This window comes from Cryptococcus neoformans (genome assembly GCF_000091045.1).
Source record: "Cryptococcus neoformans var. neoformans JEC21 chromosome 5 sequence".
NCBI classification, from domain to species: Eukaryota; Fungi; Basidiomycota; class Tremellomycetes; order Tremellales; family Cryptococcaceae; genus Cryptococcus; species Cryptococcus deneoformans.
In genome coordinates, this window is record NC_006687.1 from 1,433,052 (window position 1) to 1,461,049 (window position 27,998).

The 27,998-nt window shown below is 50.1% G+C and overlaps 10 protein-coding genes across 10 annotated transcripts; 4 read left to right on the top strand and 6 right to left on the bottom strand.

Moving 5' to 3' along the window:
* Positions 1-100: 100 nt before the first annotated feature.
* Positions 101-3,231, top strand: CNE05100 (hypothetical protein). The gene is made up of 4 exons (XM_024657305.1): positions 101-209; positions 253-456; positions 512-954; positions 1,014-3,231. Exons 1-4 carry the CDS (start codon positions 177-179, stop codon positions 2,986-2,988), a joined length of 2,655 nt encoding a protein of 884 aa, XP_024512931.1. The 5' UTR covers positions 101-176; the 3' UTR covers positions 2,989-3,231.
* Positions 3,232-3,524: 293 nt separating this feature from the next.
* Positions 3,525-5,329, bottom strand: CNE05110 (expressed protein). Its single transcript, XM_024657306.1, has 8 exons — positions 5,219-5,329; positions 4,909-5,148; positions 4,787-4,842; positions 4,650-4,728; positions 4,452-4,581; positions 4,208-4,351; positions 3,967-4,129; positions 3,525-3,898 (listed from the first exon to the last, which is right to left on the bottom strand). The coding sequence occupies exons 2-8, from the start codon at positions 5,049-5,051 to the stop codon at positions 3,591-3,593; spliced, it is 1,023 nt and encodes a 340-aa protein (XP_024512932.1). The 5' UTR covers positions 5,052-5,148; positions 5,219-5,329; the 3' UTR covers positions 3,525-3,590.
* Positions 5,330-5,696: 367 nt separating this feature from the next.
* CNE05120 (RNA polymerase II subunit 3, putative) lies at positions 5,697-7,342 on the bottom strand. The gene is made up of 5 exons (XM_571040.2): positions 7,054-7,342; positions 6,704-6,960; positions 6,434-6,616; positions 6,268-6,373; positions 5,697-6,202 (listed from the first exon to the last, which is right to left on the bottom strand). Exons 1-5 carry the CDS (start codon positions 7,241-7,243, stop codon positions 5,805-5,807), a joined length of 1,134 nt encoding a protein of 377 aa, XP_571040.1. The 5' UTR covers positions 7,244-7,342; the 3' UTR covers positions 5,697-5,804.
* A 209-nt stretch (positions 7,343-7,551) lies between these two features.
* CNE05130 (hypothetical protein) lies at positions 7,552-8,614 on the bottom strand (the record flags this gene model as incomplete). The annotated part of the gene is made up of 6 exons (XM_571041.2): positions 8,506-8,614; positions 8,342-8,411; positions 8,100-8,187; positions 7,902-8,005; positions 7,698-7,826; positions 7,552-7,622 (listed from the first exon to the last, which is right to left on the bottom strand). The coding sequence occupies exons 1-6, from the start codon at positions 8,524-8,526 to the stop codon at positions 7,552-7,554; spliced, it is 483 nt and encodes a 160-aa protein (XP_571041.1). The 5' UTR covers positions 8,527-8,614.
* A 240-nt stretch (positions 8,615-8,854) lies between these two features.
* CNE05140 (conserved hypothetical protein) lies at positions 8,855-10,598 on the top strand. The gene is made up of 5 exons (XM_571042.2): positions 8,855-9,164; positions 9,224-9,318; positions 9,367-9,581; positions 9,644-9,976; positions 10,026-10,598. The coding sequence occupies exons 1-5, from the start codon at positions 8,938-8,940 to the stop codon at positions 10,545-10,547; spliced, it is 1,392 nt and encodes a 463-aa protein (XP_571042.1). The 5' UTR covers positions 8,855-8,937; the 3' UTR covers positions 10,548-10,598.
* Positions 10,599-10,918: 320 nt separating this feature from the next.
* Positions 10,919-13,051, bottom strand: CNE05150 (conserved hypothetical protein). The gene is made up of 7 exons (XM_571174.1): positions 12,772-13,051; positions 12,422-12,720; positions 12,292-12,374; positions 12,107-12,255; positions 11,896-12,070; positions 11,610-11,858; positions 10,919-11,573 (listed from the first exon to the last, which is right to left on the bottom strand). Exons 1-7 carry the CDS (start codon positions 13,045-13,047, stop codon positions 10,984-10,986), a joined length of 1,821 nt encoding a protein of 606 aa, XP_571174.1. The 5' UTR covers positions 13,048-13,051; the 3' UTR covers positions 10,919-10,983.
* Positions 13,052-13,211: 160 nt separating this feature from the next.
* Positions 13,212-16,473, top strand: CNE05160 (expressed protein). The gene is made up of 19 exons (XM_024657307.1): positions 13,212-13,359; positions 13,453-13,559; positions 13,627-13,677; positions 13,737-13,762; positions 13,832-14,072; positions 14,205-14,330; positions 14,432-14,612; positions 14,677-14,751; positions 14,820-14,883; positions 14,948-15,016; positions 15,067-15,141; positions 15,198-15,218; positions 15,281-15,460; positions 15,525-15,677; positions 15,768-15,826; positions 15,888-15,972; positions 16,030-16,045; positions 16,116-16,259; positions 16,327-16,473. The coding sequence occupies exons 1-19, from the start codon at positions 13,305-13,307 to the stop codon at positions 16,333-16,335; spliced, it is 1,737 nt and encodes a 578-aa protein (XP_024512933.1). The 5' UTR covers positions 13,212-13,304; the 3' UTR covers positions 16,336-16,473.
* On the bottom strand, positions 16,412-20,460 carry CNE05170 (Beta-glucosidase precursor, putative). The gene is made up of 16 exons (XM_024657308.1): positions 20,027-20,460; positions 19,885-19,968; positions 19,626-19,830; positions 19,488-19,556; positions 19,410-19,418; positions 19,247-19,371; positions 18,895-19,152; positions 18,411-18,835; positions 18,243-18,351; positions 18,148-18,183; positions 18,011-18,109; positions 17,804-17,917; positions 17,633-17,729; positions 17,117-17,567; positions 16,814-17,018; positions 16,412-16,728 (listed from the first exon to the last, which is right to left on the bottom strand). The coding sequence occupies exons 3-16, from the start codon at positions 19,765-19,767 to the stop codon at positions 16,546-16,548; spliced, it is 2,322 nt and encodes a 773-aa protein (XP_024512934.1). The 5' UTR covers positions 19,768-19,830; positions 19,885-19,968; positions 20,027-20,460; the 3' UTR covers positions 16,412-16,545.
* A 188-nt stretch (positions 20,461-20,648) lies between these two features.
* On the top strand, positions 20,649-23,070 carry CNE05180 (hexose transport-related protein, putative). The gene is made up of 9 exons (XM_571045.2): positions 20,649-20,945; positions 21,004-21,037; positions 21,100-21,169; positions 21,226-21,275; positions 21,335-21,401; positions 21,459-21,570; positions 21,635-21,720; positions 21,788-21,993; positions 22,118-23,070. Exons 1-9 carry the CDS (start codon positions 20,873-20,875, stop codon positions 22,977-22,979), a joined length of 1,560 nt encoding a protein of 519 aa, XP_571045.1. The 5' UTR covers positions 20,649-20,872; the 3' UTR covers positions 22,980-23,070.
* Positions 23,071-23,219: 149 nt separating this feature from the next.
* On the bottom strand, positions 23,220-27,969 carry CNE05190 (conserved hypothetical protein). Its single transcript, XM_571046.2, has one exon. It carries the CDS (start codon positions 27,905-27,907, stop codon positions 24,728-24,730), a length of 3,180 nt encoding a protein of 1,059 aa, XP_571046.1. The 5' UTR covers positions 27,908-27,969; the 3' UTR covers positions 23,220-24,727.
* Between the last annotated feature and the right edge of the window lie 29 nt (positions 27,970-27,998).

The window sequence follows — 27,998 nt, forward strand, 5'->3', positions numbered from 1 at the left end:
GTGGAAAGAGAATATGGGAAACAGTCACGTGATACGTTTGATAATTAATTCCGTTCGTGCCTCTTTTGTTTTGTTTTCGTTCTTGTCATTGGCATATTTGGCATATTTATTGATCTGTCCTGTACTTCCTTATTTCTGTACTTCTATATTATTCGGTGGGAGACACCGTAGGGAACATGCCAGCAATAACATCGGACTCAAAAATACCAGTGAGCAGCCACAGTCTCTTGTTGACGCCGCTCACCCCGCCAGGTCCTCACGATCCGTCATTTTACAGATGAATTAGACTCCCTGGCTTATGCCCTCGAACCCGAAGAAAGAGAGGATACATGGGAAAAGTTTGAAAAAGCTATCATTAGATTTATAGCAGTCACCAAGGGGGGAGGATATCAATTTACAGAGAGTTATGTCGAAGGCGTTGGAAGAGGAGGCGTTGGATCAAAAATCGTTAGATGTGTAAGCATTCACCTTTGTATCACTTCACAGCTGAAACTCTAATGATTCTTTCTAGATGCTTTCCGACAGAGGGAGGCTGTCGGGAGTAGCAATTGAACTTCTTCAAACATTTGCTCCTCAATTAGGGCTGCACTTTAAGCCACTCGTCAATCTCTACCTCGAACCCCTTGTCGTGCTCTTGGGACGTCCTAATAAAGTTTTCCTTAAACGGGCCGAAAAATGTTTAGCAGTCATTATCTCCAACTGCCAAATCCCTGCTATCCTTACTTCTCTCCGCCGAGGACTAGACGACAATGCAGCGAGCTGTAGAAAAGGGTGTTCAATGGGCGTCGAAAGAGCCCTTAAAGAGTGGCCGATTGAGTTATGGACAGAAAAATGGCTGGTGATACTGGAAGAGAGCTTGAAGAAAATGGCGACGAATAAGGATCCGGATGTGAGAAAGGCCGGAAAGAATGTGTGGGCATTGTTCATGGATGCATGGCCGGAAAGGGTGGACGAGTGAGTCTTCAATCCCATCCATAAAAACGAGTCCGTCAACGCGTCTGACGCGTCTTCAGATTTTCAGCACCTCTTACTCCTACCATAAAGCGCTATCTCGACATATCCGGTGCTGGAGGACCTTCCAAACCCAAATCAACACGTCCAGCACCTGCTCGCAAAGCTCTCCCGCCTCTTACTTCATCTACCACCTCATATTGCAACAAACCTCTACACAGCAGTCGACCTCGTGCGGCGCACATCTCTTCTTCCGCTGCGGTCACGGAAGCGGGTCTCTCTGGGAGACGATCGCCTCATAAAGAACCCACCTTCAACCATGAACCATCTTGCGCTTCTAAAGCGTATCACGAATATTCTCAACGCGAACGGTCTCGCGCATTAGAGACGGCCTCGCTTGCATTTAGTCACGCCGATGCACCATCCCGGGTTTTTCCCCATGACAATCTTCCCTCGTCATCAAATCCATCTTCATTCTTCTCTCCTCCTGTTCGGCTTGAACATCATACCCAACAAGCAAAACCAAAACCTCTCTCCAAACCTGTCAGACCAGTTATGCCCACATCATTTTCCGTTCCTGCACTTCACACCAACCCTTATTCCTATGTGAGCTCGGGCAAAAGCGGGAGAACAGAGGAACCTGTTAGACCGAGGAGATTGGGACAAGCTCAAAGGATCAAGGTGACACACCCCATGGATGGAGAAGAGGGAGACCAAGAACGTGAGCAGCGCGAGCATGGACGTGAACTGGGCAGAGAGGGCCCCTTGAGAGGTGCTGTAAGACCCGGCACGGCTGGAATGGGCGGACTGGGAAAGAAAGCCGGGTTAGGCCGTGCCGAAAGGAGGGTCGTAACAGCTCCTCTTCCTACGGCTACCGGTGCAGTGACAAATGGCACGTTGGAAGGAGGGGCAGTGAGATTGAGGAAAAGGGAACATGATATTGCCGCTACCGGTCAAGAGCAAGCGGATTACGGTTCTACAACGCGCGTACACCTGCCATCACAACAAGAAACAGTACTAGAAATAGAACCTGGTTTACATCATCATCAACCCGAACCTCAACAGCAACAGCAAGGGCTGTTCTCTCCTGTTGCGGTACACATCCTAAAAAAAAATGCCGACTCCCCGCTATTACCTGTGCTTATGGGTTCACGTTCGAGATCATATTCGACTTCCTCCACCCCGTCGCTAGAAAACCAGTTTGCACCGACGACCTCTACTCCATCCATCGCCCATCCTAGTATTCCTGCATCGGAATTGGTATCCCCCCTGAAACAAAAGAACGTCTCAGAAGCGGAAGCACAAGACGAAAAGAAAAAGGACCAAGAGGAAGAGATGGAGCCAGTGAAGGTCTCCTTGAATGAAGTTTATCCCCTCAGCCCGCCTTCAACGAAGCCGTCTAGCGAACAAAAGGAGGAACTAGAGCTGGCTAAACGGTTAGAGTTGCCTGCGAGTCCGAAAAGAGGAGATGGAGATGATGGACAGGAGAAAAGACGTGAGGATAAGGACAGCCCAGAAAGGAAAGGAAAAGGGCGACAACAAGCCGTGGTTCCGATATCCACACTCACTACCGCTTCAATTCCCGCCCCAGCTTTGACTACAACCTCGGCGCCTGTCCCTCCCCCATCTTCTACCTCCGCCACTACCGTCCCACCTTCTCGCAAACCTCCCGTTCCCACTGCCGCCTCTTCCCGTCCCCTGAAACCCCGTTCACGCGTGATCAGCGGCTCTTCAGTATCTACCAAACCCACGAATAAAACCTTTACCAAGCCGATAGTGCGCAAAGCATTTCGGCCTACATCTTCTACGTCTTCCACTTCTGCGACTGCGACCGGCGCAGCTTCCGCAGGTGGAAGTGGAAAAAATCATTTGACGGCGGCCACAATAGCGAGTCGTGCGAAGGCTGCTGCTGCGACTTCTAGTAAACCGGTAGTCGTAACGTCAAGCACGAGTGCCAATGCCAGTAGCGCTGGTGTGGGAGGTGCAGCTGCTTCTTCGACAGGAGAAAAATGTAAGGATACAGAGGAACGGGGGTAGGAGGAAGAGAAGGTGGAGAACGAGAGGAAGAAAGGGAAGTAGTTTTGGGGCGCCGAGAGGAGAGAGAGGGAGGGAAGAAGGAGAGAGGAAGAGCATTAGGAGGACCGTGCGAGGAGGCGTTAGCGAGGAGAGAAGTCCGAGCAGAGGGTACAGGGTGTTGTAAGGTGTCTATGAATGCATAAAGAAAAAAGAAAGGGACTATAATAGAATCTGATAGAATATGTAAAGATAGCCATGCAACAGGCACACCACAAATGGTCTCTCTCCGAATCTCCATGTCTCAGGCTCCCATTTATTTGCTCGTCCAACGCAGGGAAGGTATGCGGAAGATGAGTCAGCTCGTAGAGCTGGGAGAGATACAAAAGGCGTATTCCTTCGAGTAGATAAAATACCTAGCCCAAAGCAGCTTAGTCTTCTCAAACTCTCGAGCTCAGCAATCCCCGACTGAATCTAGTACAATCGATACGTAGTCTTCCCATGTACAAAGAGCAATCACGCATTTCCAGTCTGTTTCGAGATTGCAGCAACGCGTCTATAGTGTGATATTCTTTAGCTATGGAATCGCTGCAGACCAAACATCTTGCACAATTACGTCTGTACCTCTACTCCGGTCCAGGCCCGGCGTACCAAGAGTTGGCAGTCGTCATTAACACCGGCGGCGTCACGCCTTCAATCGGCACATCCGCCAATTTCTTTACCCAATCTCCATCATGCTCGTACAGGTAGCTTGTACTGCCAGTTAACAAAGTGGGCTTTGGTGCACTCTCGTTCTTGGCCGCGCCTGTGAGCTTATCGATCGCTTTCCAGACGTGCTCCATATCGACAGGAGGGGAAAGCATGTCGTCGATTTCAGAGGAGACGGTACGGTAGATGAGGATGGCGAGAGCAATAGCAGCAATCTTCTTGCTCACTGTTTCACCTGGTCAACGGCAATTCGTTCCCTCTTTGGACACCCTCTTTGGACCCCCGAAGGCTTACCGAATGAGACCATAATGATTACGCTGAGAACTTGTATATCCCTGATTCTCCTCTTCCACAACCTTTCTTGAGCTTCTCGAGCCATACTGGCTTGTACACGCTTCATCAGTACGTCTTCATTAGGGTTAGGAGGTACGGGTAGCTTTGGTCGGTTAAAGTGACCCTAAGATGCCAGGTGAAATGGCATCAGCATAGGTACAATCAAAGATGAAGCAAGCGAAACGAAAACGAGCAGACGTACGACGTGAGGAGCGTTTCCACCTTCCCACCAGAGTTCTTCTCTGACAGCAGCTTCTGGTCTTGTTTTACCCAAAGGGAAGGGGAAGATACGAGGAGCAGCTTGACGAGTGGTGAGGAACGCCGAAGGGTGGGCCTTCATATTCGCCTACTAAGACGAACATCACCAGTCATTAGCTCGGTACTCTTTCTGTGGTGTACGCAGGGAACGAGGAGCGGAGAGGGGGGAATCTAAATGGAAGACTGACCCAGAGATCTTGCCGAGGTTTCTTCGCAGCTTTGTTCGCCTTTGCAGAACTAGATTCATCCTGTTTCGGGAATTTGGCAAGAGCTTGCTGATAGCCATAGTAAATCACTGACGCCCTCGCAACATAACAACTTTTCGTGTGAAAGTCAGCTAGGGTAAGGATTTAGGCGTGAAGAGGCATAGTAATAATGCAATGTACGTTACGGCGAACATTGTGAGAGTACTGAATATGCGGTAGAATGGGATAAGCTGGATCGGCAAAGGTGAAGCAGCCATCACTAACAGAATGTCTATCAGTTGAAACTCTCATATTTCAAAGCGCGAATGGCAAAATACCGAGACTTATGGCAGACATGACGGAGATGCATTGTGCGACCTCATTAAATTGCAGACTTTGCTCGTTTCATGGATTAGTTATAACGCTAAAGCGTAGACGCACCACGCCAAACTGTACTTACGCAGGATGCGGTTGTGGCTTGGCCAGCTCCTCTTTAAGTTTCTTCACCTTTTCCTCATACTTGGAGGCGCTTGATAAGCCCCTCTCTCTTGCCGCTGCCAGATCTTTCTCTGCCTTTTGGAGCTGCTCTGCGAGACTTGACATCGTGATTGGACGTTTGCAATTACTCGCCTACAGCGCCATCATTTTCATGTAGTGGATGAGCAAGATATAGATAAGTGATACAGAGTCAGGTGGAAGTCTGTTAAAGTATGTCTCAGCAATGATCCTGGGAAGTTCGAAAAGGAAAGTATGTATGAAAGGAGGCTCACAGGTCACATCCGTTTTATCCCTCGACCCGTCGTCCGTTAACCCTCCTTTTGAAGACCATAATTATGAGGTTATACAGACCATAGTAATTCGATGCAAAGCGCTATTATCGTGCCTATTTCATGGTCACTTTATTATTAAGGAGATGAAGTGACACAGAATTTTGAGTCTTTCGAACGACAGCTAACGAAAGCGGCTCGTTTGCCGTTGTTGTTTAATAGGCAGCGCAAGCCCGTCGGTCTTTAACATTACATAATACAGCTAATGCCGTAGGGTTTGAACTTTTACTATAAAATAAGCCCTTGGTCCCTGTCTTAACGGAATACTCGATAATAATATTGAAGGGTATTCGTCAAGGGTTGAAACATCATAGGGAGTACGAGAAGATCGGGAGCAAAAGGATTAGGAGCATGACCTTCAGGGAGAGAGGGTAAGTTCAGCCAAAAGATTTGAATGTACGAAGTGGAACAACTGCACAGCCCAAAAGATACAAATCCATTTCAGATCGGACGGTTCAAAAGCGTCCTTTCTCCTCTACCCAGTGTCCCAAGACTCTGTCCTATGCATAGCCATAAACGGAGTCCCTTTCTACCATGAACCTCCATAACCCTGCTGAGATCCGTACCCTCCGTATCCACCTGCCATGGCCATCTGATCTTGACCTATCCCCGCAGGTATATTCGGTTCTACCAAACCCCCTCCCATGCCCACGCCCATCCCATCCCCAACAACTCCATCTGCGGCCGCTCCATCTTCCCCCTCTTCCTCTTCGCCACCAATCTCTTTCTGTACGCCCAACACGACATTTGCGAGGCCTTCTATCAGAAGGTCGAGACCTTGTTCGACAACGGAACGGACGGGGATGGAACCGACAGATTCGGCGGAGAAGTAGAATGTGGACGGGACCGCATTGTAGTCGAATGGTTCTGCGGGATTTGGAGGGGGTTCAAACGCGGCATTTGAAGAGAGAGGCCATTCCGCACGTTCTAGCGACATATATTAGGATATAAAAAGACCAGGAACACCGAGCAGGGGAAGATGGAAAACATACCATCAGTCTCGAACCAATGCGTTGTATGACGAAGTTTGTTATAGGGGTCATACTCAAAGGCTACAGTTGATAAGGGAGACCATTTGGCATGGTGCTTCGCGATACCCTATAGTGGCAGTCCATTAGTATTACAGCACAGGAAGACACGATGTAGCGGCAAAATCACCTTATAAGCCTTGCATAAAACATCAATCTCCTGCCCCTTGCCCATCTTTGCGATCAATATCGGAGGTACAGTGGGATTTCCCTTTCCAATAGGCTGGCCCATTTCAGGATCACGATTGTTGATGATGATGCGATCTTCTTCTGAAAGTTCAGGTGGAGGTCCATAAGGATTGGGGGGCGGGGGCTAGATGAAGAAGTCAGAAGGATCAGCGGGGAGTAAGAAATATGGGTAACGCCGCACGATAGTGAAAGAAAAGGAAGAGAAACGTACCCCACCAGGACTCGGAACCACTTCCAACATATCACTCGTCACCCTCATGAACTGCTCTCCATCATTCCCACTGAAAGTCACCTTTAATCTCAAAGTTACCATACAGTAATAACATCCTTCGTCACAGTCACAGTCTCGAGTGTAGCGAAGTCCCTTCGAGACGTTACGGGAGATAAGGGGAATGAGACCTAAACGGTGGGCAATCATTTCGTCTGCTAAAGGCGTTGTATTTTGCATAAAGAGGACTTGATCGATGGCTATTTGCGACGTATTCGACAACGACAGGAACGCAAGAGCGTTATGTCAGCAAAGTATACAGATGCGCAAGCAAAAAAATTATGAAAACGAACCGATAGTAGGCACATCGGCCATCATAACTCTTCTCAGACTGTTCGCATAGGCGAGCTCCACGCCAGAAAGGTGGAAAGTGGCGTCCGTCTCATTGAGGTTACGAAGGAGAAGACGTGGTTGATTCGTAGGGCCTTGCGGGATCTCGATATTAGTCGATTGGTGTTGTTGGGGGTCGTAGTATCCGTTCATGGTATAGCGCGTTGGAAAAGGGTTGTTGGATGCCTGTAAATGAAAAGATGGGCTCGCAAAAGAGAGTAAACAACGCGAAAATAGAGGATTCGAACGAAGAGACCGATGAACGAAGAACAATCCGCGAACTGAGCCTGAAATGCATATAGAGCAATGAGTGATTATGTAATACAATCCGCAACCTAGTTGCATATCAGGTTCATAATTCATTTCGTCCGATTCTGTCTCCTTCCTATCGTTTTGAGGCCGGGCATAAATGCTATACATTTTGATATCATGGATGCATCCTCAACATGGTACACATCAGTCTATTCCTTCAATGATTCTTCAGGCTTCTTGAACACATATCGCATCCCATAAGCGTCCTCACCATCAGCGTCTACAGCGCATAATCATCAGCTCCAAGGCTCTTCTTTTCGACATCATTCATAGGGAAAAGAAAGTAAGGACATACAGTAACTCTTTTCCATCCCATGAACTTCGAATCCAAGGGTATCCCTGTAAAGAGAAATAGCCGCTCTGTTGGATTTTCGAACATGTAATGTGATGTGGTGTGCATCGTAATGGGCTACCATGGCTTCCTCTGTAGGATACAGACTGTCAGCAAGGACTTTGGACAGTTCTAGTGGGGAGGCTCTGTAGAGGCCGGGGGACGTACGAGACTGTTTCATGAGTTTGTTGGCGAGACCCAACCGTCTGTATGGCCGAAGGACGGAAATGGAGGTGACGTGACCACTAGGAGCGTCGCTGGGTTCTTCTTCCCTGCAGAAGGTATAAAAGACAAAAGAGTCAGAGGAATACACTACTGCTAAGAGGGTCCCGAAATTGCAGATGGATATGAAGAGGAGAGACTTACATCTTGGCAAGAATGTACCCTACAATCCTCCCTTTTGGGTCAACTGCCACATACGACAGCTCCGGCCATGTCAAAGCGTGGTAAAGATCTATTTGGAGGATCTGTCAGCTCAAGAAGCCCTTCCACGGTCCGTCTTCCTTCCCATAGTCTTCGCAACAAAGCCCCACAACATAAAATTGATCCGTATGTCGCAACGGCCGATTCTTGAAGATGGGCGTTGAGCACGGGATGGGATGACTGACAATATTTGAAAGTGTAGTTCTCTGGTAAGTTGAGAAGGTTGGCATTTTGCATACCGAGCAGGTCATCTATCTATACGGGCGTCAAGTCACAAATAACAACGGTCAAACGTCAGTCCGTTTCAATTAAGGGATAATCGAATGATGAATAAGGCGAACATGCGTACCGTTGCTTGTCGAATATCCATTTTGCTTCAAACTTTTATGTTCTTCGATTCTCTAAAAGGTTGAGTGATTAGACAGTGAATATATGTATTGTAATACGATTAACCTAAGTTGTTCGAAGGTAAGAAGATGAATGTCGAACGAATACCTGGCAGCTCCGACTGGGGGGAGAAATATACTAGCCCATAATTTTTCCGCCCAAATGCGGTTATGCTTGGCCACAAATCAAGCTCTTACACAGATCCTTGCGAATATAAATCCGGAATTGAGGAGCCTGGCAGAGTACTGGCTTGAAATTGTGGGCCTAGAATTGCTAAGCGGAATCAAATCTATTCCTTACACTCTTTCCGAATGTCTGTTTACGATTGTACGTATAGTCACTGCAACTTGCCTCTCTCATCCGTTATCAGTTTTCTCGTGGCCCATCACCAACAATGTCAGCTCAAGACGTGCGCTCCATCCTATCCCTTCCCCCATCCACTCCACTTCCAACGCTCTCCAGCTCAAAGAAGGTCCCTGTTCCGCGCAAACCCGACGGTATCACCCGTGAACTCTACGCTCTCATTGGAGACAATGCCCCTTCTCTCGCGGATGCACAGGCGAGTCTGGCCGCGGTAAAGTACAGGGAGAAGCCAGCATTGAAAGGGAAGAAGGTTCATTGGTGTGTTGTTTTTGGAAAGGCATGGGTGTGTCGTTGCTGATATTTATGATGGTGTGAAGGGAATGGACAAAGTTTACACCGGCTGCGAGGCGTGACAACCCTGTACGGCTAGGACATTGGGCCCGCATAACTGATTCTGATCCTAATGATTCCGGTAAGCAGTCCTACTGTTGCCGCTATAAATGGTTCTGACCTCAACCAGTTGAATACTTTGGCAAATTCAACCTCCACGGGCCATCAGTCATGGAATACTCGCAGTTCGAATACGATCAACACCTTGTCGACCCTAACTGGACCCTGCAAGAAACAGAGTATCTGTTTGAGCTATTGAAGGAATACGATCTGAGATTTATCGTTGCGGCTGATCGGTATGCGTATGTTTCGCCTGAAGGAGAAAAGAGGAAGCGAAGTGTCGAGGTGAATTACTTCTGATTATAACTTATCAGACAGCGAAGTAGCTGACTGATTACAATCAATAGGATATGAAAGACCGATACTACACTATCTGCCGCCGACTCATCCGAACCCGAACCGCTTCTGACCCCGTACATCAACAACATCTCATCCAAGCCTACGCATTTGACAAAGCTCGCGAAATCAAGCGCAAACAGTACGCATCTGATCTCTTCCATCTAACTCCGGCCGAGATCGCGGAGGAAGAAGCGCTCTATGTGGAGATCACGAGGATGCAACAGAATGAGAGGCGGTTCCGAGCGGATAGGGATGAGTTGATGAGGAGCGTTATGGGGCTGGATAGTGGGCTGGTGGAAGTTGATCAATCGGCTATGGAGAATGCTATCGGTGTTGACAAGGTGTGTCCTATATTCCCTTACTGTTGAGCATTACACTGACCTGTCACAGAACAAAAAGAAGCGGAAGGCAGAGGACGAAAGTGCCGCCCCATCTCCCGCTCCTACACCCAAGAAACCAGCACCCAACGCAGGCTTTGACAACTCGCGCTGTATTTATCACCTTCCTACACCTTCCAACGCCAATTCTCTTACTTCACATCTCTCCCAAAAGCATCCTCCTCATCAGCAGGCTTTCCTCCGCGGTTCTCGCTTACCACTTCCTAAACCGACCGCCGCTGGTCGTATCACGGACTTGCTTGCCGAACTAGGTCTCTCCGCGAACAGGCTTGTCATGCCTACAAGACAAAATATGGAAGTATTCGAGGGATTGCTAAATGCAGCGGCGGCTTTAGTGGAGATGAGGAGGCAAGTGAATAGGGTAGAGCAAGAGTTGAGGGTAGTGAGGATGCAAAAAGAGGGGCTGATGCCTGTTACGACGAATCCGAGTGCGAGAGTCAAAGGTGAGGCTGGTGTGGTCACAGGAGGAAGCGAAGCGACGGTGAAGGCGGTTACGCCCGTAAAGGAATGTTAGACCGACATCCCTACTTATTTTATGATGGAATCATGCAACGCAGATCCAGAGCTTTCTAATATTGTTTTGGTCAATTCCCCTATTTGGGATGGTCATAAGAACCTAAATTCTGACAGTGAAGGAACTGTGTTTTGTGATACAAGCCATATGCCTGGACTCTTCGCCCTCGGTATGTTTGATAATGATGGTCGCAAATCCTGATCTGTCATATGGCCCTGATCTCAACGATTTGAGCCGGAAATGAGTTGCTGAAGGCGGGTAAAATTGCTACAGATGACTGGGAGGGAGCAAAGTGCCAGAGATGCTCCATAGTATTAGCGTATTGATGTTCAATAAGGTCAGTAATCCGGTTTATGGTAATGATAATGGTCAACTGTAGTACGAGATTGCATGAGGACATCACCTTTTAGATGTCGCAACATCGTGAACTAGACGATCACGCAGGTTGCCATCGTCCTCGCCCGTTACCGCCGCCACCTCTGCCTCCCCTCCCACCTCTCCCGCCGCCTCTCCCGCCGCCTCTCCCGCCTCCTCGAAGGGTATTCTCGGAAGTAATGTCCGATTCCCGGCCCCTTTTGCCTGTATGCGGCTTGTCTTGACCCCCAGCACTTTTCTGGACCTCCTTGACGATGTTCAACCCTGGCACACCCCTCAGACCCATCTTGCTAACGGTCTTGGCCAGTAGTCCTGGGGGTTGAGGTCCATTACGGAGTGAGACTCTAGCATAATCGCCAGCGTGTCTTACGAGATCCGCCTGAGACCATCTGAGCGATTTGAGGTGAGAGTTGTAGTACCCGAGCCAAGCTTGGTACGCCTGAGCTTTGGATTCTGGTGAGACAAATTCGAGAGCTTTGTTGACGGCATCACGAGAGCGGGACATGATCTCGGGCGCGATGGTCGGGTATGGGTGGAGGGTGAAAGTTTGGAGGGTCTTATCCCGAAGAAAGTGAGACTCAAAATCGCCGAGCATCAGAATGCCATGACCTTCGGCTCCAGCACGAGCGGTTCGCCCAAGTCGATGTACGTCTTTTCGTCAGTTCAGATTTCTGCTTGGTCACTTACATTGTTCTGAGCTACTCGGAAGGCCAATCTGTACCACTGCAGTCACGCCCTTCACGTCGATACCTCGTGCAGTGACGTCCGAGGAGAAAAGGACGCCTCTTTCAGCTTGACGGAACGCCTCGGTTGTTGAAGCTCGTTTCGATTGTGATAGGCGAGAATGTATCTCCCACACTGGGTAGGGGATCGGTAAGGACGAGAAGACGTCGTGGAACAGGGCGGCAGCCCGAGCGGTAGGGAGGAAGGCAATGACTTAAAAGTCAGCTTTGCTGCGTGTCAACCTACACACCTTTAAAATCCTTGTTCTTAGACTCCTCATTGCGCATGACTTCCATCGCAGCCGGTATGAGATCTTCCGCTGAGACCACCAAAACCTCTTGCTTAACATGCTCGTGCGCGTTGACATCCTCCTCGGTCAGCGTAGTGATGAATTTGTAATCCTTTCTGAGTGCGATTGACGCGATCTGGCCAGTCAGCTGTGTTTATCCGGTCTCACTCACTGAATGGACCTCCGTGGGCAGGGTAGCAGAAAATAAGAGGGTCTGACGGGGGACAGCGTGAGGAGCCGGCAAATAATCGAATATCTTGACCAATTCTCGACGGAAACCCGCGTCTAGCAGACGATCGGCTTCGTCGAGGACGATCATCTCTACTCATCAGCCTAAATTGGTCATGTTCCACTCACTTAGCTGGGCGAAGCGAGCCTTAATGCCTCCATTTTCCATCAAATCGAGCAATCGACCAGGAGTGGCAACAAGGATGTCCGCGCTTCAAGAGGTTAAGCATAAATTCCCGGCAGACGTACGAGGACTCACCGCTTTGACTTGAGATTCTTGATATCCCTATCCATATTGGTCCCGCCGACGACGCTTCGAGTGCCAAACTTTTTACTCAGAGCAGTTGACATTCGCTCGGCGACCTCATTGATCTGCTGAGCCAGTTCCCGGGTAGGGGATAAGATGAGAATTGACGTGAGAGCGGAGGGAGGCATGGGTGCCGATAGCAGACGTTGCACCACTGGGACCAAGAAGGCAAGGGTTTTTCCAGTCCCGGTCTTGGCTTGAGCTAGGACGTCGTCTCCGGCGAGGATGGTTGGAAGTGTGGCCGCTTGGACCTTTGAAAGGTCAACTGGGAAAAATGGTTTCGGATTGAGCACCTAGCTCACTTCGGTACACGTCTCGAAAGGAAGAGATGGGAAGATCTCTGGGCTCAATCCATTAAAGTCTCGAAAACGAGGTCTATCAATACCGGCTGGTGTACTGATCCCACTAGGCACAGGTGTTGAATCTGTTGTCTTGACGATAAGACCAGGTTGAGTGGTTGCAAGACTCCTTGTCGGGTTGGCTTGAGCGCGAGCAGCATGAAAACCTCCACGTTTGAAACGATTACCAGCTCCACGGATAGGAGGATTTGACATGATGGGTACAGCGGTGTTACTCATCGGCTTGCAGGCGTGAAAAAAAAAAGAGAAAATGAAAGAGTACCACTGTAGGTACAACGTCCCAGTTCGTCCCTGACCTCATTCTTCCTACCTCCACCTGCCCAGGCACGTTCTCGCTAATAATATAGAAGTATCTGTTTTCAATACCCGTAAACTCCGACATTGTCTACCATCTACGTAAATCTCAGGAGCATTGTCTTATTATTCGTCACACCATTCCGACCTCGTTCAAATAGGGCAGTTATACATGTACTTGGATGTCTGTCCAACCCATAGCAAAGCCCATAACTCCGACTCCGAAGAAGATCAACAGTGCGTCTGACCTATCCTATCTATACCTCGGTAGCAAGTAGCTCGGCATCTAGCCTTAACGGACATGATTTTCCCATTCACTAACTGGAATAGGTTGCGATGCCTGTCGCTCTAGGAAGGTCCGGTGTGAACGACTCTTTCAGACAGAGGCACCACGACCTGGACCGTCGGTAGGTCAGCCGTCTCTACCGCCATGTCGGGTATGTCTAGCTACCTACTTTATCGGAATGTTATGCATTGGCGCTGATGTGGACGAGGGCGGAAAAGCAATGCGCCGATTTGGGCATTGAATGTACTACCACCTGGCGACCTAAGAGGGTTAGTGACCCTTCATCCATTTGATCAATGTACTTGACTTAATAACTGTTGGTATATAGCGCGGACCCCCAAACGAATATTTAAAGTGAATTCCAGTCCCTGATCAAAGCAGAATTCTATATTGATCATTCATGGTTGATGATGTGCACACTAGGAAGCTCATGGCTTCCGATACAGATAGTCAATCGCATCCGGTCCCCGTCCCCGTACCGATGACCACCATACCCTCTCTCCCCGACAGCGCCTCTTTATCGCCAGTATTGCATTCTCCCTTAAACCGCTACATCCCAGTTTCCCCACTTTCAGCCCGGCCGACCAGCCACCAACCCCATTCGCTGGAAGATATCATTGAAAGAAATGTGGCGATGTCCATATTTGCGCTCTTCTTCGACTATGTGGGTTTTGAGTGTTTTCTTTCTCGAATCCGAATTTTCTTTTACTCCATTCCAACGGGTGGCCTTCCTCAGGCCCTTCTTCGTCAGACTTCCTCTATGCTGGGGCGGAGACTTATAGCTTTTTGAACACAGGTACATCCCTTGACGCCCTGCCTTCATCGACCCACATTTCTAATGGAGGTACAAACTATGAGAGACGAGAAAGAGCCGGTGTTCTTGGCTTTGGTGTTGAGCGTGTTAGCCTCTGCCATGGTCCAGGTATGTCCATTTCGGCACATCCATATTATCTATTCTCTCCATTCGATCTATCATAACCTCGAATTTGCGGCCTGAAATGAACTTCTGATCTCTTGACACAGATACCCAAACCCTTGTTGCCCACTATCAACAATTGCCCGGGGAGAGAAGTGGCAGACCGCTGCTACCAAGTTTCCCGGCTTGTCTCGCTGAACACCTACGAACCGCCGACAATTGAGATGGTCATCCTGAGATTCCTCGATTCGGTGTATCACATAGTATCAGGTCGACTAGGCGCTCACGGTATGTCCCTCGTTGTCTTCCCCTGTATATCGGGCGTAGTGCTGAACTGGGGGTGTGATGATAGCCGCAAGTTGGGGAGAAGCATTACAGCTCGGTGTATCTTTGGGCATACATCGTGAAGCCAGTTATGCTGGGCTAGGTGAGTATTTCTTTAAGTGCTTCAGCTCAGCAACCTACCCCATGTCAGTGTTGACGCTGAGATGATAGATCCAATAAGTGCCGAAGTCCGAAGAAGGATGTTTGGTTTGTTATTCACATCTGACAAGGCTGCGTGAGTGACCTATCTTTCTGCGCATCACTCGTCACGTCTAAACTTACGACGACCATGGTGATAGAGCTTGCTTGAGAGATCGGCCAATATTCCTCCCAACGGAAGATTGCGACACGCTCATGCCGAAAGCAGTGTACGTAGCCTATTCCCACTTTCAGTCGGGCTATGCGCTAATTGATTAAGGGACGACGAGTATATCACTCGTACAGAATATCGTACTTTTCCGGTCTATGAGACTTCCACGATTGCAGGATTCAAGTGAGTCATCTTCCTTTGAGCTTTGATAGGTCAGACAAGGGCTGAAAGAATGTTAGTATCGCTACAAGGGTCTTTGGGTATGTCTGTGCCAATTTGATAATTGCTGCCTCGACAGAGCGAGACTGATCTGAGTATTAAGGATCATCGGAGAAACTCTTTTGCTACAACGTACTGTCCGGCGTCAGTCCCCTCTTGCGCCGGAGGACATACTAGCCAGACTCAGACGAGTCAAAGCCATTTCCGAGGATCTTGCAGAAGTCTTGATCGACATCCCTGCCGCTCTGAGGTTGGCAGACACCCCAGCTCCCTTGCAGTTACGGTAAGCCGTCTTCACCTGCTTCTCCTTTCACTTCTTGACATTTCCGCTGATGAAGCTGTCATAGAACCAATACTCAGGATTGGGGTCAAGATATCTTTGCTCAATTGGATTTGTACTTTGCCCAACCTGAGTCGTCTCGATCAATCGCCAAAGAATCATTTTTGGTGCTCAAAGGGAATATATACGTCACACACGCTTTGGCAAGATTCGCGCTCATGTGAGTTGAGTCGCCAACCATTTTGACCCAAAATGTTTTGAATTAACGGCATACCGCACGAATGCTGATATGCTGTAATCGGTATTATAGCGGCTGTAGGGATGAGATTATGGGGCAAACAAACTCGCTAGGCGGCGTTACTCGGACTGGTCAGTCTGCGAGGAGTAGGATTGCTGCAAAGAGCAATGCTGACTCCCTCTCTTGTATCAGCTACAGAGACGATCGTCACATATTTGTACGATACTCTGGATCGATATGAGACCGTCATTGTAGATCTGCTCAAGGCGTTACACAGGCAAGTGCCCGCGACAATAAAGCTGGGTCTCCACATTGTGCTGATGTAACCTCGCAGTATACCAGTACAAAGTGCAAGTATCATATTCTCTTCCATCTTGTCTCTTAAAGGCCGAGACAACGACTAACGTTGGATTACTGCAGCTCGCAGTCAATGGACCGTCACTAGTCAACAAGATCCGATATGTCGCCGTATCCCTCTTGGACGCTTTGGATGCCAACAACCCAGTCAGCCCAGAGGGGGCGTACTTGCTTGATTTCTTAGCCATCTTATCGGAGATTGAACAGGTGGGTCCAGCGATGCCTTGGGCATGTTGGTTGACCACTTCCATCTTTTGCGCTAATGCCTGAACAGACTCTATAATACCTTTACATATTGCTTCGAAAGTCACGCCGAGAGAAAGCTTTGATGTACGCGTGATGACTCGCGTGGGTTATATGTACTATTATGCATATCAACTTGCTGTCTTACATGTAACGTGCAGCAAGGCTACGAAGTACGCAAGCACAGGCGATAAGATAAATTCTCAAAAGAACAATTAGGTCTATAAGTCAGATGAACCTATTCTACCAACTAGATCCAGGTCGGCTCATACACCTGAGGCTCTTGGAGACCTATCCACTTGAATGACCTAGCAAGATGAACAGGTTTCGAAAGATGGATGAGAGTAGAAGACGTCCCGATCCTAATTTCATAATCGCCTTTCCTGCCGATCCAGCTCTTCTCTTGGATGCTGTAGAATGAGAATGCTTTGTGCTAACCACATCCCACAGCCGGATATCAGCCATTATCTCAGAAGATCCCTCAAGACAGCGAGGCGCAAAAGGGCTCGTCCACTCACATCAAGACTAACGGAAACAGTCTTCGATTCTCCGGGTCTTAAGTACACTTTTACGAATTCCGCTAGTTCATGTTCTGGTCTTTCGACTATCGGTGCTAGATCGTGGATGTAGACTTGAGCGACTTCTGCGCCATCGATTTCACCGGTGTTGGTGAGGGTGAAACTCGCTTTGGCGCCACAAGCCTCGGATTTAACAGATAACTCGCTTCTCACACTTTCGTCAGTTTTTCCGATCCAATCACGGTCATTCTTAGGAGGAGGGAGAGGGTAGAATAATAGGAAGCAGTGAAATAGTCAACTAACCTAAAGGTGAAAGAAGTATAGCTCAACCCATGTCCGAAGGGAAAAGCGCTCTTTGGATGATCCCCTCTGTCAAAATACCTATACCCAACCCCCAACCCTTCACAATAAACGGTATCGATCGGGTGTCCGAACCCTTCATGGCTCGGATAATCCTCCAATACCCTGGGCCAGGTGATTGGTAGCTTGCCACTTGGATTGACAACGCCAAAGACGACATCGGCGATGGCTGTGCCGCAGTTGTTGCCCCCGAAGAAGGCTTGAACGATAGCCGACGCGTCGTCAAGCCAGGGGAACTCGACTGGCATACCGGATTGGTTGACTATAATCGTCTCTGGCTTCGAGGAAAGTACGGCCCGCACGAGCTCGTCGGTCCCTGGCGGAAGCTTCATATCTTCTCGATCATAGGATTCAGACTCCCACTCTGAATTCGTACCAATACAGAGAATGGCGACTTGATCGAAAATTTGTCAGTCCTTGAATTGAGTCTAAAGATGTAAAATTGAGATGGACTCTCACCATCAGATTCAGTAGCGAGCTTGACAGCTTTCTCAATTTCTGCTCGGACATCGCGCTTCTTTCTTCCACCGATTCGAATCCCACCTCGACGGCCGGTCTATCAACACACATCAGATAGGATCAGCTTACACACTCAGCGCAGCCGGTTGAGGCTGCAGAGGATATACGTACATAGGGAGACATTGCATTTAGCTGTTTGAAGTTGGAAAATCGGACTTCGAGGTCGTACGATTTTCCAGCCTCAACGTTGAGTTCACCTGTACGCTCTTCTGCGCCTGTATTGAACTGGATTGGGAGAAGAAACAAACAATACAATATCTCTTGTCAGTTATCGGAAGATAAAGGGCTTGTGGAACGACAATAAATACATGAACTTACGAAAAGCAAACCCTCTTTCTGATCAGTGGAGTTATCGATGATCTTCTTTCCGTCAATGAACAAATCGGCCTGTCCAGCTACACCCAGACCAAGTTCCCACTACCCTGTCAGCTTGAGCCCGCAGGTTGTGGACTTACAATCCCGCTTTCGTCGGGAGTGAAGATTGTCTTGAGCTACAGGTAATGTCAGTTTGTTATGGTCGGAAGAAAAGTTGTTGATTGGTGGAGCTCACAGATACATATCCTCTGACTGGTACTTCTTTCGGTATACCGTCGATGAAGTACGAGAATGCCGAATTGTTATATTTTGAGAAAATAGGTTTGACCTTGTTCTCCCATGGGCTTCAAGTTTTGCCGTGTTAGCTTATGTGGAAAAGTAGGAAAGCGAAGGGGCTACTCACTTTTGGGCGTAGAAATTGCACTGCACCCCTGGTCCGGCATCTTTACCCATCGTGGGATGATGAATGAAAGGCGTCAAAAGCGGCGTCCATCTCGAGCTATCGGAGCCGATTGTATATTCTACTTTTGCCCCTACGCTTTCGGCATATGTGGTGATCGCCTCCAAGGGAGTGATGAGGTACGTCGGAGGAAGGTTGGCACTTCCCCCACCTGAATAGGAGGCTGTTTTGGCATTGGGGCCGATGACGGCGATCTTCTTGCCGTTGGGAGAAGAGATGGGCAAGACACTTTTGTCATTTTTGAGGAGGACGACGGCAGAATCGGCTGCTTCGCGCAGTAATGCTCGGATATAGGGCGTATCGATGGTTTCTTCGTCTTTTTCAAAGTCGATACCAGACTGTTGAGCTTCTTGGACATAGTGCAGGACCTATATCAGATGAAAGATCAATAAGCCCTGTGCTAAGAGCATTAAGCACGACGACTTACCCTCAAAGCACACTCGTCTATATCGGCAGGGACGAGTTTACCGCCAATGATATCCCTTTCCAAACTTGAACCCCTCATCAAGGCAGGTCCGGGCATCTCAAGGTCCAAAGAAGCCTTGACAGCTTCTGAAGAAGAGTATGTCCCACTCCAGTCGGACATGATCATACCCTGGAACTCGAAGTCGCCTCGGAGGATCTTGCGCAGTAAGAAAGGGTGTTCAGCCACGTGTAGACCATTTACTCGATTGTAACTTGTCATCTATGTGAGACATTAGCATTAGGTTCCTTCAACTAGAAGAACGCAAAAGGTCTGGTTGAAGAGGCCTGTGGCAATTCGAAAGATAGAAACCTACAAAGACGGCAGGTCGTGCCTTGCATTGAATTCTGAAGGGCTCGAGGTAGATTTCATGCATCGTCCTTTCGTCAATGACCGAGTTGTTGCTTCTTCGCAGGTATTCTTGTTCGTTTGCGAGGAAATCTGAAAACTCAGCTTTGAACATTCCTCCAAATACTCACGCTTCGGTGCTATACCAGAACAGATCAGCATTTGCGTGGTATACAAAGATCAAGAAATAGTCAGAGTTGCACACGCACTGGTCATGACCTTCTTGGACTGTACACCTTCTATCCATGCCAACGCGATATGACCACAAAGAAGAGGATCTGTGCAACGTACCATCTGGTCAGCTCTGAGCTCAGTCTTTGAAAGGCCAATGGACGACGGGGACTCACCTTCGCTGAAAGACTCGAACCCTCTTCCACCACAAGGATGTCTCTGACAATTCGTGGTGGGACCTAACAAGCAGTGCACCCCGCGGGCTCGGCATTCCTCTCCCAAGGCTTCGCCAATACGACGAGCAAGATCAATATCCATAGACGCCCCCAGGCCAGTGGATGAAGGGAAACATGATGCAGTTGCGCCATTCGTCCCTGTCGACTACAGATCAGTTGCTCTCCTATGTCTGCTTGAGCGTGGCTTGCTATCGCTTACAGGCTGTACCTCTGACTCCGTTCTGCTATCTGATTAGCTGGGCTCAGATGATCGACCCGGGTCACTCACAGGCCCGTCACTGCACTGTGCAGCATTGTTAGCTGAGTCCCATCAAATCTCTGTCAATTCATCGATCGCTCACTCGCACTCGAGGTATACCGAGCCTGGGTACAGCTACCGTATGCCACATGTCATCGCCGCTCAAGAGCGCGATCTTCTCCTCGCTTGAGAGCTCCTTGAGTACTGCCTCGGGATTGATAATAGTCATCTTCGTCATGTTGCCTATTTGCTGCTCTGCTGAGGTTATCCGCAAGAGATGGGGGGAATCGAGTGCTCAGGGTTGAAGCTGTTGGTCTTTTAAGGACATTCTTTCATAGAGAGAGACACACCATGCTCCATTATCTTCAAACGGATACCTTTTTGGCGTACACAAAGACTCTCGGCCTCCTGAAAGGAGACATCAACGAACTTCGGAGAAACTTAGGCGAAAGATTATACCAGTGAAAGGCAACCGACGGGTGAAACCTCGGAGCTGCAAAGTGCTTGGCACGAGACTGATCAGCTTCGGAAGGTCACGTTACCAGAATTTTGCGTTCCTCCAAGTGAATTTGGCACAGGAGGGTAGATCCGGACCACAGGCAATGTGGACGTGGGGTCCCTGTGGAGGCTTCCGCTTACGTATTTGACTCACGTATTTGGCTCTACGGGGTTACTTTTCATCTAGCCTCGCGCCGAGGTTTCTCCTTAGCATACAAACCTTTCAGCATCGAGCCATCCGGTCATGTTACCGACGACACATAATACTGTTTGCTTTGCATCAGAACAGGTGAGAGCCAAAAAAAGGGCAACACGCAAATCCAACAGCGAGCTGCCACCGAACAAGGATATTGAGATTCCGACCGATGTGAGAGGTATAAGAAGTCCCATATCTGCCCCGTGGTGTCCCATCTCCCCACCACAGTTTGAGTTTCGAGTCTAGCGTAACAGCATGTCTACCAAGTTCTCTGATCTACCCAACAACACTGCCTCAAAATGGTGGAAGGACCCAGGTATGAGGAAGAGTGAGTTCACCCCGGCAAGAAGATCTGATTGAAGGCCCATGACTGACAACCAAGATAGGCTTTGTCCATATTATTACACTCTATACCGCCGTGTCAGCATGATCGACTTCCCTGCTATACTGCAATGAGTCGAAAGGCTGACGCAATAATGCAGCTACTCTTTAGGATATGATGGGTCCCTTCTCAACGGTCTTCAAGCGCTCACTGAGTGGAACACAGACTTCGTAAGTGGCGCATCGCTCGGAGCAGAGTCGATCGACTGACGCCCCACTCCCTACAGGACACGCCTACTGGAACTCGACTTGGTTTGATTGCTGCCAGCTACTACTTGTGAGCTAAGACTGGGCCTTGAAACGACCATTTAGGTAGAGTTGACTATTTATCGGCAGGCCCAAGATCCCTCTCACATTCGTCATTGCTTGGATGGTTGATCGATATGGCCGAAAGATCGGACTTGTAAGTTGTACCTGTCTTGCAAACACTTGTACTCGCTGCTGACTTTCGCATTTACAGTACTGTGGCGCCCTCTTTATGTTTGCTGGCGCTCTCTTGGGAGGTTTCTGTCACTCCACTGCTCAGCTTGTGGGCTCTCGTGTTCTTTTGGGTGTGGGAACTGCTTCTGCCCGTATGTGCGCCCATATCATGTCGAGCAGCTCTTGGGATTCGCTAACGTCAAACGCATCAAACAGAGGTGACTGCTGCTGCTCTGGTTCCTGAACTTGCTCATCCTCGTATACGACATTATGCTGGTGGTTTCCTCAACACGACTTACTACGTGAGTCGCGGTTCCATACCGAGCATAGGATCACGCTTCATGCTGAAATCAATCTGTATATGCACAGGTGGGTTCCATCTTCGCCGCCTGGCTCACCTTTGCGATGGTTTACTACCCCGGGACCAGCTCATGGTCTTGGCGAGTGCCCACCCTTATCCAAGGGTTTGGTCCCCTTCTTCTTGGTTTAGGAGCATACTTCATCCCCCAGTCGCCTCGGTGGCTTGTCAAGAAAGGGCGTGTTGGCGAAGCGCACCAGATTTTGGCGACTTATCAGTGAGTATTCTTCAATGTGCGATCAGATCCCAGCAATAGTCCCCTCTCAAACCTCAGCATCTGGCATCGCTCTCGCTTGGCATGCTTCGTTGACTGGATCTTCATGCTGATGATATGGGTACAGTGCCAATGGCAAGATGGATGACGAGCTTGTCCTCCTCGAGATGCGAGAGATCAAATCTTCCGTTGAACTTGAGAAAGTGGCTGAATCTGCTTCATGGCTCGCTTGGTTCCACACCAAAGGCAACCTCCGGAGGTTCTTCGTCATCATCATCCTCGGAACGGCAACGCAATGGGTTGGCAACGGCGTCGCGCAATACTACCTGGTTCCTGTGCTCAAGACTGTGGGCGTCACCAAGCCCGCGCAGACCACAGGCGTCAACGGAGGACTTGCGATTTGGAATTGGTTCATCTCTATGAGTGGGGCCAGTCTAGTGGAGAGATTCGGACGAAGACCCTTGTTTTTGACATCGATCATTGGTATGTTCTTCTCGTTCGTCATGATCCTCGGTCTTGCAGGTGGTTACAACACCACCCACCATTCCACAACGGGTATCGCAATGATACCGTTCATCTTTATTTTCATGGGCTTCTACTCCCTCGCCCTGACCCCTCTTCCGATGCTCTACGTCCCCGAGATCTGCCCGCTTGCCCTCCGCGCCAAAGCCGCGGCATTGCTATTGCTAGCCCAAAACTGCGCACAAACCTTCAACCAATTCGTCAACCCGGTCGCCCTCAGCACCATCAGCTGGAGATACTATGCAGTCTACGTTGCGGTCGACGCGATCTACATCGCCCTCTTCTGGTTCATGATACGCGAGACCAAGGGTCTTACCACAGAAGAAGCTGCTGTCGTGTATGATCCCGATGATGTCAAGGAGGCCAATAAGGAGGCCGAGAAGAGGATGTACCAGGATGCTATAAAGGTGGTTCATGTGGAACATATGGAGAAGGAGGAGGATTTTAAGGAGGAGTTTAAGGTATAGACCATTTTCAGGTGTGTCGTATTGGTATTCATAGTGTCAGAGGACCTTAAGCGTTGTAGTACTTCCATGTTATGCACAGGATAGGTTAGAGGACCGCTAGGCCGATAGAGAGACTCGATAGCTAATAGAGTGATGGCGGTATAGTACCGAGGGCTGACTTGCAACAAGTAATCACGCTCACAATTATTATTTACATAAGCTAGTCTAGTCAGCGAAGGCCGCTCATGATTCGGGGGTTATAGAGGTTGCATTTTTCGTTGTTTAATTTATTGGGTTGTCGTGTGGGTTGCCCGAATTAAAGAAACTACTTAAATAAACAACTTTTTAAAGAAAAGAAAAAATAATCCAACCTCCTCTTCCTCACAAGACCAGCGTCCTAGCCCTCGCCTTTACTAACTCGACACCAATCCGTTTCTCCATTTTCTCGAACCCCCCCACCGGCATCGCCTCCCTCCACTCCTTCCATTCGTCTGCTGTGCTCCTGCTCATCAGGCCACCAGTGGAAAGGATGATCGGTTTAAAGACCCCACCAGTGACTTTCGGAGCGTTCTTCGAGACGACCTGACCCACCTTGTCGAGCCAGTTCACGCACCGGTCCAAGCAGAATTCGGCCAGCTTGCTGTTGGGGGTGCTTGGGGTGGCTGTGCTCCTCGCGTCTCGGTCCCCGAGGGAGTAAACCTTCAGGTCGTAGTCAGTGAAGGCCAGAGCGCTGGAACCTCTGACCCGAAGGTCGTTTCTCCTTTGTCCCGACAGCGTGTGGGGCTCAATCTCAACCGTGGCACCTTGGATTTGTTTGAGGTGTTGATAGATGACGCGGTTGATGGCATTGTGCCGGCGCTGGGTCCAGGGGTTGCGGGCGCGGCAAAGCTCGTCGTGACCCAAAGGTGAGTCCGACCCACAGAAGCGACAGACAGGTATCGAGGAGCCGACCAGGGTGCGGTCGTGGAGACCCGAGGCAATCTCGACGTTGGAAAGGCGCAGGGGCTGAAGGTAAGGGATGACTGATAACCAACTTCGGCCGAGTCTGGAGGCATTCTCGGTGAGCCGCTTGCGTTCAGTGTCGCCGAGATTACGTAGAATGGCTTCCTGTTGCGATTCCCAGAGTTCTGCGCATCGAGTTCGTTGGGGGACCGGTGTTGGAGGTTCCTCTGGCGAAGAAAGGAGACCTAGGTTATCGAGGAGAGTGTCGGAGGCCTCGGCTGCCGAGCGGTAAGCAAGGGGGGCTACATCTTTGAAGGAAAGTAGACCTAGTCCGCCCAGTCGCGCTGGTAGCTTCGTCAACGATCTCCCTAGAGCCTCCTCTTCCGCCGTATCCTCCCGCTGCCTCATCCTCATCCTTTTCACCTCCTCCCATAGCATCGTGTCCAGCCTCTCCCATAGGTCTACAAGGTCGTCCGAGCGCAGACTTCTCTGCAGGTGTCGTAGATTTTGCTGAATGCAGAAACGTAATAGAAGGAGCGCGTGTTGATGTGGAAGATCCTTGAGCTTGCCCACCTTTGCCATTTCCTTCCGAATCCTGCCTTCCAGAAACTCCGCTCGCTTCTCCTTACCTCCTACCATCGTCCCTAGCATCTTGAAGCCCTCCTGCCTGATCTCATCGAAGCTGATTAACTTGCATTAGGGGTTATAGAGGTTGCATTTTTCGTTGTTTAATTTATTGGGTTGTCGTGTGGGTTGCCCGAATTAAAGAAACTACTTAAATAAACAACTTTTTAAAGAAAAGAAAAAATAATCCAACCTCCTCTTCCTCACAAGACCAGCGTCCTAGCCCTCGCCTTTACTAACTCGACACCAATCCGTTTCTCCATTTTCTCGAACCCCCCCACCGGCATCGCCTCCCTCCACTCCTTCCATTCGTCTGCTGTGCTCCTGCTCATCAGGCCACCAGTGGAAAGGATGATCGGTTTAAAGACCCCACCAGTGACTTTCGGAGCGTTCTTCGAGACGACCTGACCCACCTTGTCGAGCCAGTTCACGCACCGGTCCAAGCAGAATTCGGCCAGCTTGCTGTTGGGGGTGCTTGGGGTGGCTGTGCTCCTCGCGTCTCGGTCCCCGAGGGAGTAAACCTTCAGGTCGTAGTCAGTGAAGGCCAGAGCGCTGGAACCTCTGACCCGAAGGTCGTTTCTCCTTTGTCCCGACAGCGTGTGGGGCTCAATCTCAACCGTGGCACCTTGGATTTGTTTGAGGTGTTGATAGATGACGCGGTTGATGGCATTGTGCCGGCGCTGGGTCCAGGGGTTGCGGGCGCGGCAAAGCTCGTCGTGACCCAAAGGTGAGTCCGACCCACAGAAGCGACAGACAGGTATCGAGGAGCCGACCAGGGTGCGGTCGTGGAGACCCGAGGCAATCTCGACGTTGGAAAGGCGCAGGGGCTGAAGGTAAGGGATGACTGATAACCAACTTCGGCCGAGTCTGGAGGCATTCTCGGTGAGCCGCTTGCGTTCAGTGTCGCCGAGATTACGTAGAATGGCTTCCTGTTGCGATTCCCAGAGTTCTGCGCATCGAGTTCGTTGGGGGACCGGTGTTGGAGGTTCCTCTGGCGAAGAAAGGAGACCTAGGTTGTCGAGGAGAGTGTCGGAGGCCTCGGCTGCCGAGCGGTAAGCAAGGGGGGCTACATCTTTGAAGGAAAGTAGACCTAGTCCGCCCAGTCGCGCTGGTAGCTTCGTCAACGATCTCCCTAGAGCCTCCTCTTCCGCCGTATCCTCCCGCTGCCTCATCCTCATCCTTTTCACCTCCTCCCATAGCATCGTGTCCAGCCTCTCCCATAGGTCTACAAGGTCGTCCGAGCGCAGACTTCTCTGCAGGTGTCGTAGATTTTGCTGAATGCAGAAACGTAATAGAAGGAGCGCGTGTTGATGTGGAAGATCCTTGAGCTTGCCCACCTTTGCCATTTCCTTCCGAATCCTGCCTTCCAGAAACTCCGCTCGCTTCTCCTTACCTCCTACCATCGTCCCTAGCATCTTGAAGCCCTCCTGCCTGATCTCATCGAAGCTGATTAACTTGCATTTCTTTTCATTGAGCTTGATGATGTGCTGCTTGTCGGCGAGGAATTGGGTAGTTTTGCTGAGGACTTGCGAGTCGTTTGAGAAGAGGTAGATGTCATCGAGATAAGCGAGCGCTTGCGTAGATGGACCTAGCGATTGGCTGAGGGCATTCAAGGTTGGTCGGAGGGTGATCGAGAAGAAGAGAGGGCCGAAAGGGTCACCCTGTCGAACGCCTTGAGAGGATTGAAGGATTTTGTCGCCACACACAAGGTCGGACGAGTCGCCATAGGCCCATTTGCAAGTCCTCCAAAGCGTCGGCGCATGGGTCTTGACCGCCGCTGCCATCTCGGCCCTATCTACACGGTTGAAAGCGTTAGAAGCATCGAGCGAGGCTAAAAAGGAGAACTCAGCGCCGGCAGAACCCTCCAAGACTCTCTCTGTCAGCCTCACGATCGGCTCTACACCACCGATTGACTTGACCCCAAGCTGGAATGGGAGGAGGAAGTCGGGTTGGAAATGCGAGATGATGAGAGCTTTCGCACACAGCCGATAGATAAGTTCACCAACAGCGATAGGTCGGATAGAGCCATCGTCCTTCTTCAAGGGGATGAGACGAGAAGTGCGGAGCATAGAGCGACCAGGGGCGGTGTTGTTGGCGATGGCGGCGCAGAGGAGTTGGAGAAACTGCTTGACTGGCTCCCTCTTGGCAGCCGTCTTCAAGAGAGGGACCGACCAGCCACTAACGCCGGGTGCTGTGTCGGGCTTGAAGGAGTCGAGGGCCTTTTGGATGGTGTCGATGTCGGGAGCTTTACCAGGAGTTGGACCAACTGCATTGCCGAATGGACAAGACGGCCCTTTGGGGTGCTTGGCGATGAGCTGGTCGATGACCCCTTGATCAAGTTCGGCTACTGAAGCATCCTCCTCCAACACTCTCTCTGCCGCACCTAGGCGCCCATTCTCAACGAGTTTGATGACTTGTTTGGTGGTGTCTGGACGAATATTGCTGGGAGGACGACGAGCGGGTGGCTGTTCTGGCCAGGGGATATGCGGGAACTGCTTAAGGAAGGTTGACGGCCTGAGGGGCTGTTCTGGAGCGAGCGCCTGGGTGAGGCCGACCTTTGGAAGGGCGAGAAATGCCAGCAGTGTAGAGTCCGAGGGTTGTGCAATGTAGGCAAGAGCACAACGCTCAGCGGCGTCCATGAAGTCGGTAACTAGGTTGTTGGGCAGAGGCTTGCTCCGAACAGGCAGGTGCGCAAGGTACAGGAATCTTTCGTTAGCACACTCTTGGGACGGAAGTAAGGAAGGCAACGTCCCAGGGGAAGGCCCCAGCGTTGAGCTCACCGCGTTCTCGAGCCCTGCTGGGGCAGTTGGGTTGGTATGACTACTCTCCTCCTCCCCACGATGCTCCTCCTCCGGCGCTGCCATGTTTAGCTCCCTAACTCGCGCGCCACTTTCCTCGGCAGATCTCGGAACGGATTCCGGAGCTCTCCGGGTCCCTTCCAGCGTGTCAACAGTCTCGGCAACAACCTGAGCGACCTCCTGCACCTCCTCGGCTTCAGACAGTGGTTCGAGACCGGCAACAACTTCAGCAGGCTGAGGGGGGCTTGGGCGATCTGGGGAAGGCGAAAGAACGATGGGTGAAGCTGCAGTATTTGAGGGAGGGCGGCGAGGTGTGTTTGTTGAGTTTCCCACGCGATTTCGGCGGATTCGAGGGGCAGTGAGACCACAATACCGGCTCTGGTGACGAGATAAACCAGTACCAGCCGAGCAGGGGGTGCCGCAGCGAGGGCAAGCGACTAGGGAAGAGCCACGGAGGTCGGAGGGGACGAAGAAATGGGTGGAATGTTGTTTATTGAGATGATCTTTGAGGTCCCTATAGTCGGCAGAGCATAGGTTGCACCGACCAGGATCTCCACGGGCGTTTTTGGCCCTCTGCAGGGACATGTTGGTGGTGTTTAAGGTGCAGAGAACGTTGATTAGGGGGTTGTTATGTGTTATGGGGTATTAAGAGGGTTATAGAGGGTTATAGAGGTTG

Excerpts from the sequence above, each read along its gene's own strand:
- CNE05100 (XM_024657305.1), top strand. The coding sequence starts at position 177 with ATGCCAGCAATAACATCGGACTCAAAAATACCA. Across the intron at positions 210-252 it reads CATCGGACTCAAAAATACCA|GTCCTCACGATCCGTCATTT; the intron begins GTGAGCAGCCAC and ends TCACCCCGCCAG. Across the intron at positions 955-1,013 it reads TGGCCGGAAAGGGTGGACGA|ATTTTCAGCACCTCTTACTC; the intron begins GTGAGTCTTCAA and ends ACGCGTCTTCAG.
- CNE05110 (XM_024657306.1), bottom strand. The coding sequence starts at position 5,051 with ATGTCAAGTCTCGCAGAGCAGCTCCAAAAGGCAGAGAAAGATCTGGCA. Across the intron at positions 4,729-4,786 it reads CATGTCTGCCATAAGTCTCG|TGATGGCTGCTTCACCTTTG; the intron begins GTATTTTGCCAT and ends ACATTCTGTTAG. Across the intron at positions 4,582-4,649 it reads CTCACAATGTTCGCCGTAAC|TTGTTATGTTGCGAGGGCGT; the intron begins GTACATTGCATT and ends TCACACGAAAAG.
- CNE05120 (XM_571040.2), bottom strand. The coding sequence starts at position 7,243 with ATGAACGGATACTACGACCCCCAACAACACCAATCGACTAATATCGAG. Across the intron at positions 6,617-6,703 it reads TGGTTCCGAGTCCTGGTGGG|CCCCCGCCCCCCAATCCTTA; the intron begins GTACGTTTCTCT and ends TTCTTCATCTAG. Across the intron at positions 6,203-6,267 it reads GCATTGGTTCGAGACTGATG|AACGTGCGGAATGGCCTCTC; the intron begins GTATGTTTTCCA and ends ATATGTCGCTAG.
- CNE05140 (XM_571042.2), top strand. The coding sequence starts at position 8,938 with ATGTCAGCTCAAGACGTGCGCTCCATCCTATCCCTTCCCCCATCCACT. Across the intron at positions 9,582-9,643 it reads AGAGGAAGCGAAGTGTCGAG|GATATGAAAGACCGATACTA; the intron begins GTGAATTACTTC and ends TACAATCAATAG. Across the intron at positions 9,977-10,025 it reads ATGCTATCGGTGTTGACAAG|AACAAAAAGAAGCGGAAGGC; the intron begins GTGTGTCCTATA and ends GACCTGTCACAG.
- CNE05150 (XM_571174.1), bottom strand. The coding sequence starts at position 13,047 with ATGAGTAACACCGCTGTACCCATCATGTCAAATCCTCCTATCCGTGGA. Across the intron at positions 12,721-12,771 it reads CTTTCGAGACGTGTACCGAA|GTCCAAGCGGCCACACTTCC; the intron begins GTGAGCTAGGTG and ends GACCTTTCAAAG. Across the intron at positions 12,375-12,421 it reads AAGAATCTCAAGTCAAAGCG|CGCGGACATCCTTGTTGCCA; the intron begins GTGAGTCCTCGT and ends AACCTCTTGAAG.
- CNE05160 (XM_024657307.1), top strand. The coding sequence starts at position 13,305 with ATGTCTGTCCAACCCATAGCAAAGCCCATAACTCCGACTCCGAAGAAG. Across the intron at positions 13,678-13,736 it reads CCACCTGGCGACCTAAGAGG|CGCGGACCCCCAAACGAATA; the intron begins GTTAGTGACCCT and ends GTTGGTATATAG. Across the intron at positions 14,073-14,204 it reads TTGCGCTCTTCTTCGACTAT|GTACATCCCTTGACGCCCTG; the intron begins GTGGGTTTTGAG and ends TTTTGAACACAG.
- CNE05170 (XM_024657308.1), bottom strand. The coding sequence starts at position 19,767 with ATGGATATTGATCTTGCTCGTCGTATTGGCGAAGCCTTGGGAGAGGAA. Across the intron at positions 18,836-18,894 it reads TAGACGAGTGTGCTTTGAGG|GTCCTGCACTATGTCCAAGA; the intron begins GTAAGTCGTCGT and ends CATCTGATATAG. Across the intron at positions 17,568-17,632 it reads GCTCGCTACTGAATCTGATG|TCGCCATTCTCTGTATTGGT; the intron begins GTGAGAGTCCAT and ends TTTTCGATCAAG.
- CNE05180 (XM_571045.2), top strand. The coding sequence starts at position 20,873 with ATGTCTACCAAGTTCTCTGATCTACCCAACAACACTGCCTCAAAATGG. Across the intron at positions 20,946-21,003 it reads GGACCCAGGTATGAGGAAGA|GCTTTGTCCATATTATTACA; the intron begins GTGAGTTCACCC and ends CAACCAAGATAG. Across the intron at positions 21,170-21,225 it reads CTGAGTGGAACACAGACTTC|GACACGCCTACTGGAACTCG; the intron begins GTAAGTGGCGCA and ends CACTCCCTACAG.
- CNE05190 (XM_571046.2), bottom strand. The coding sequence starts at position 27,907 with ATGTCCCTGCAGAGGGCCAAAAACGCCCGTGGAGATCCTGGTCGGTGC.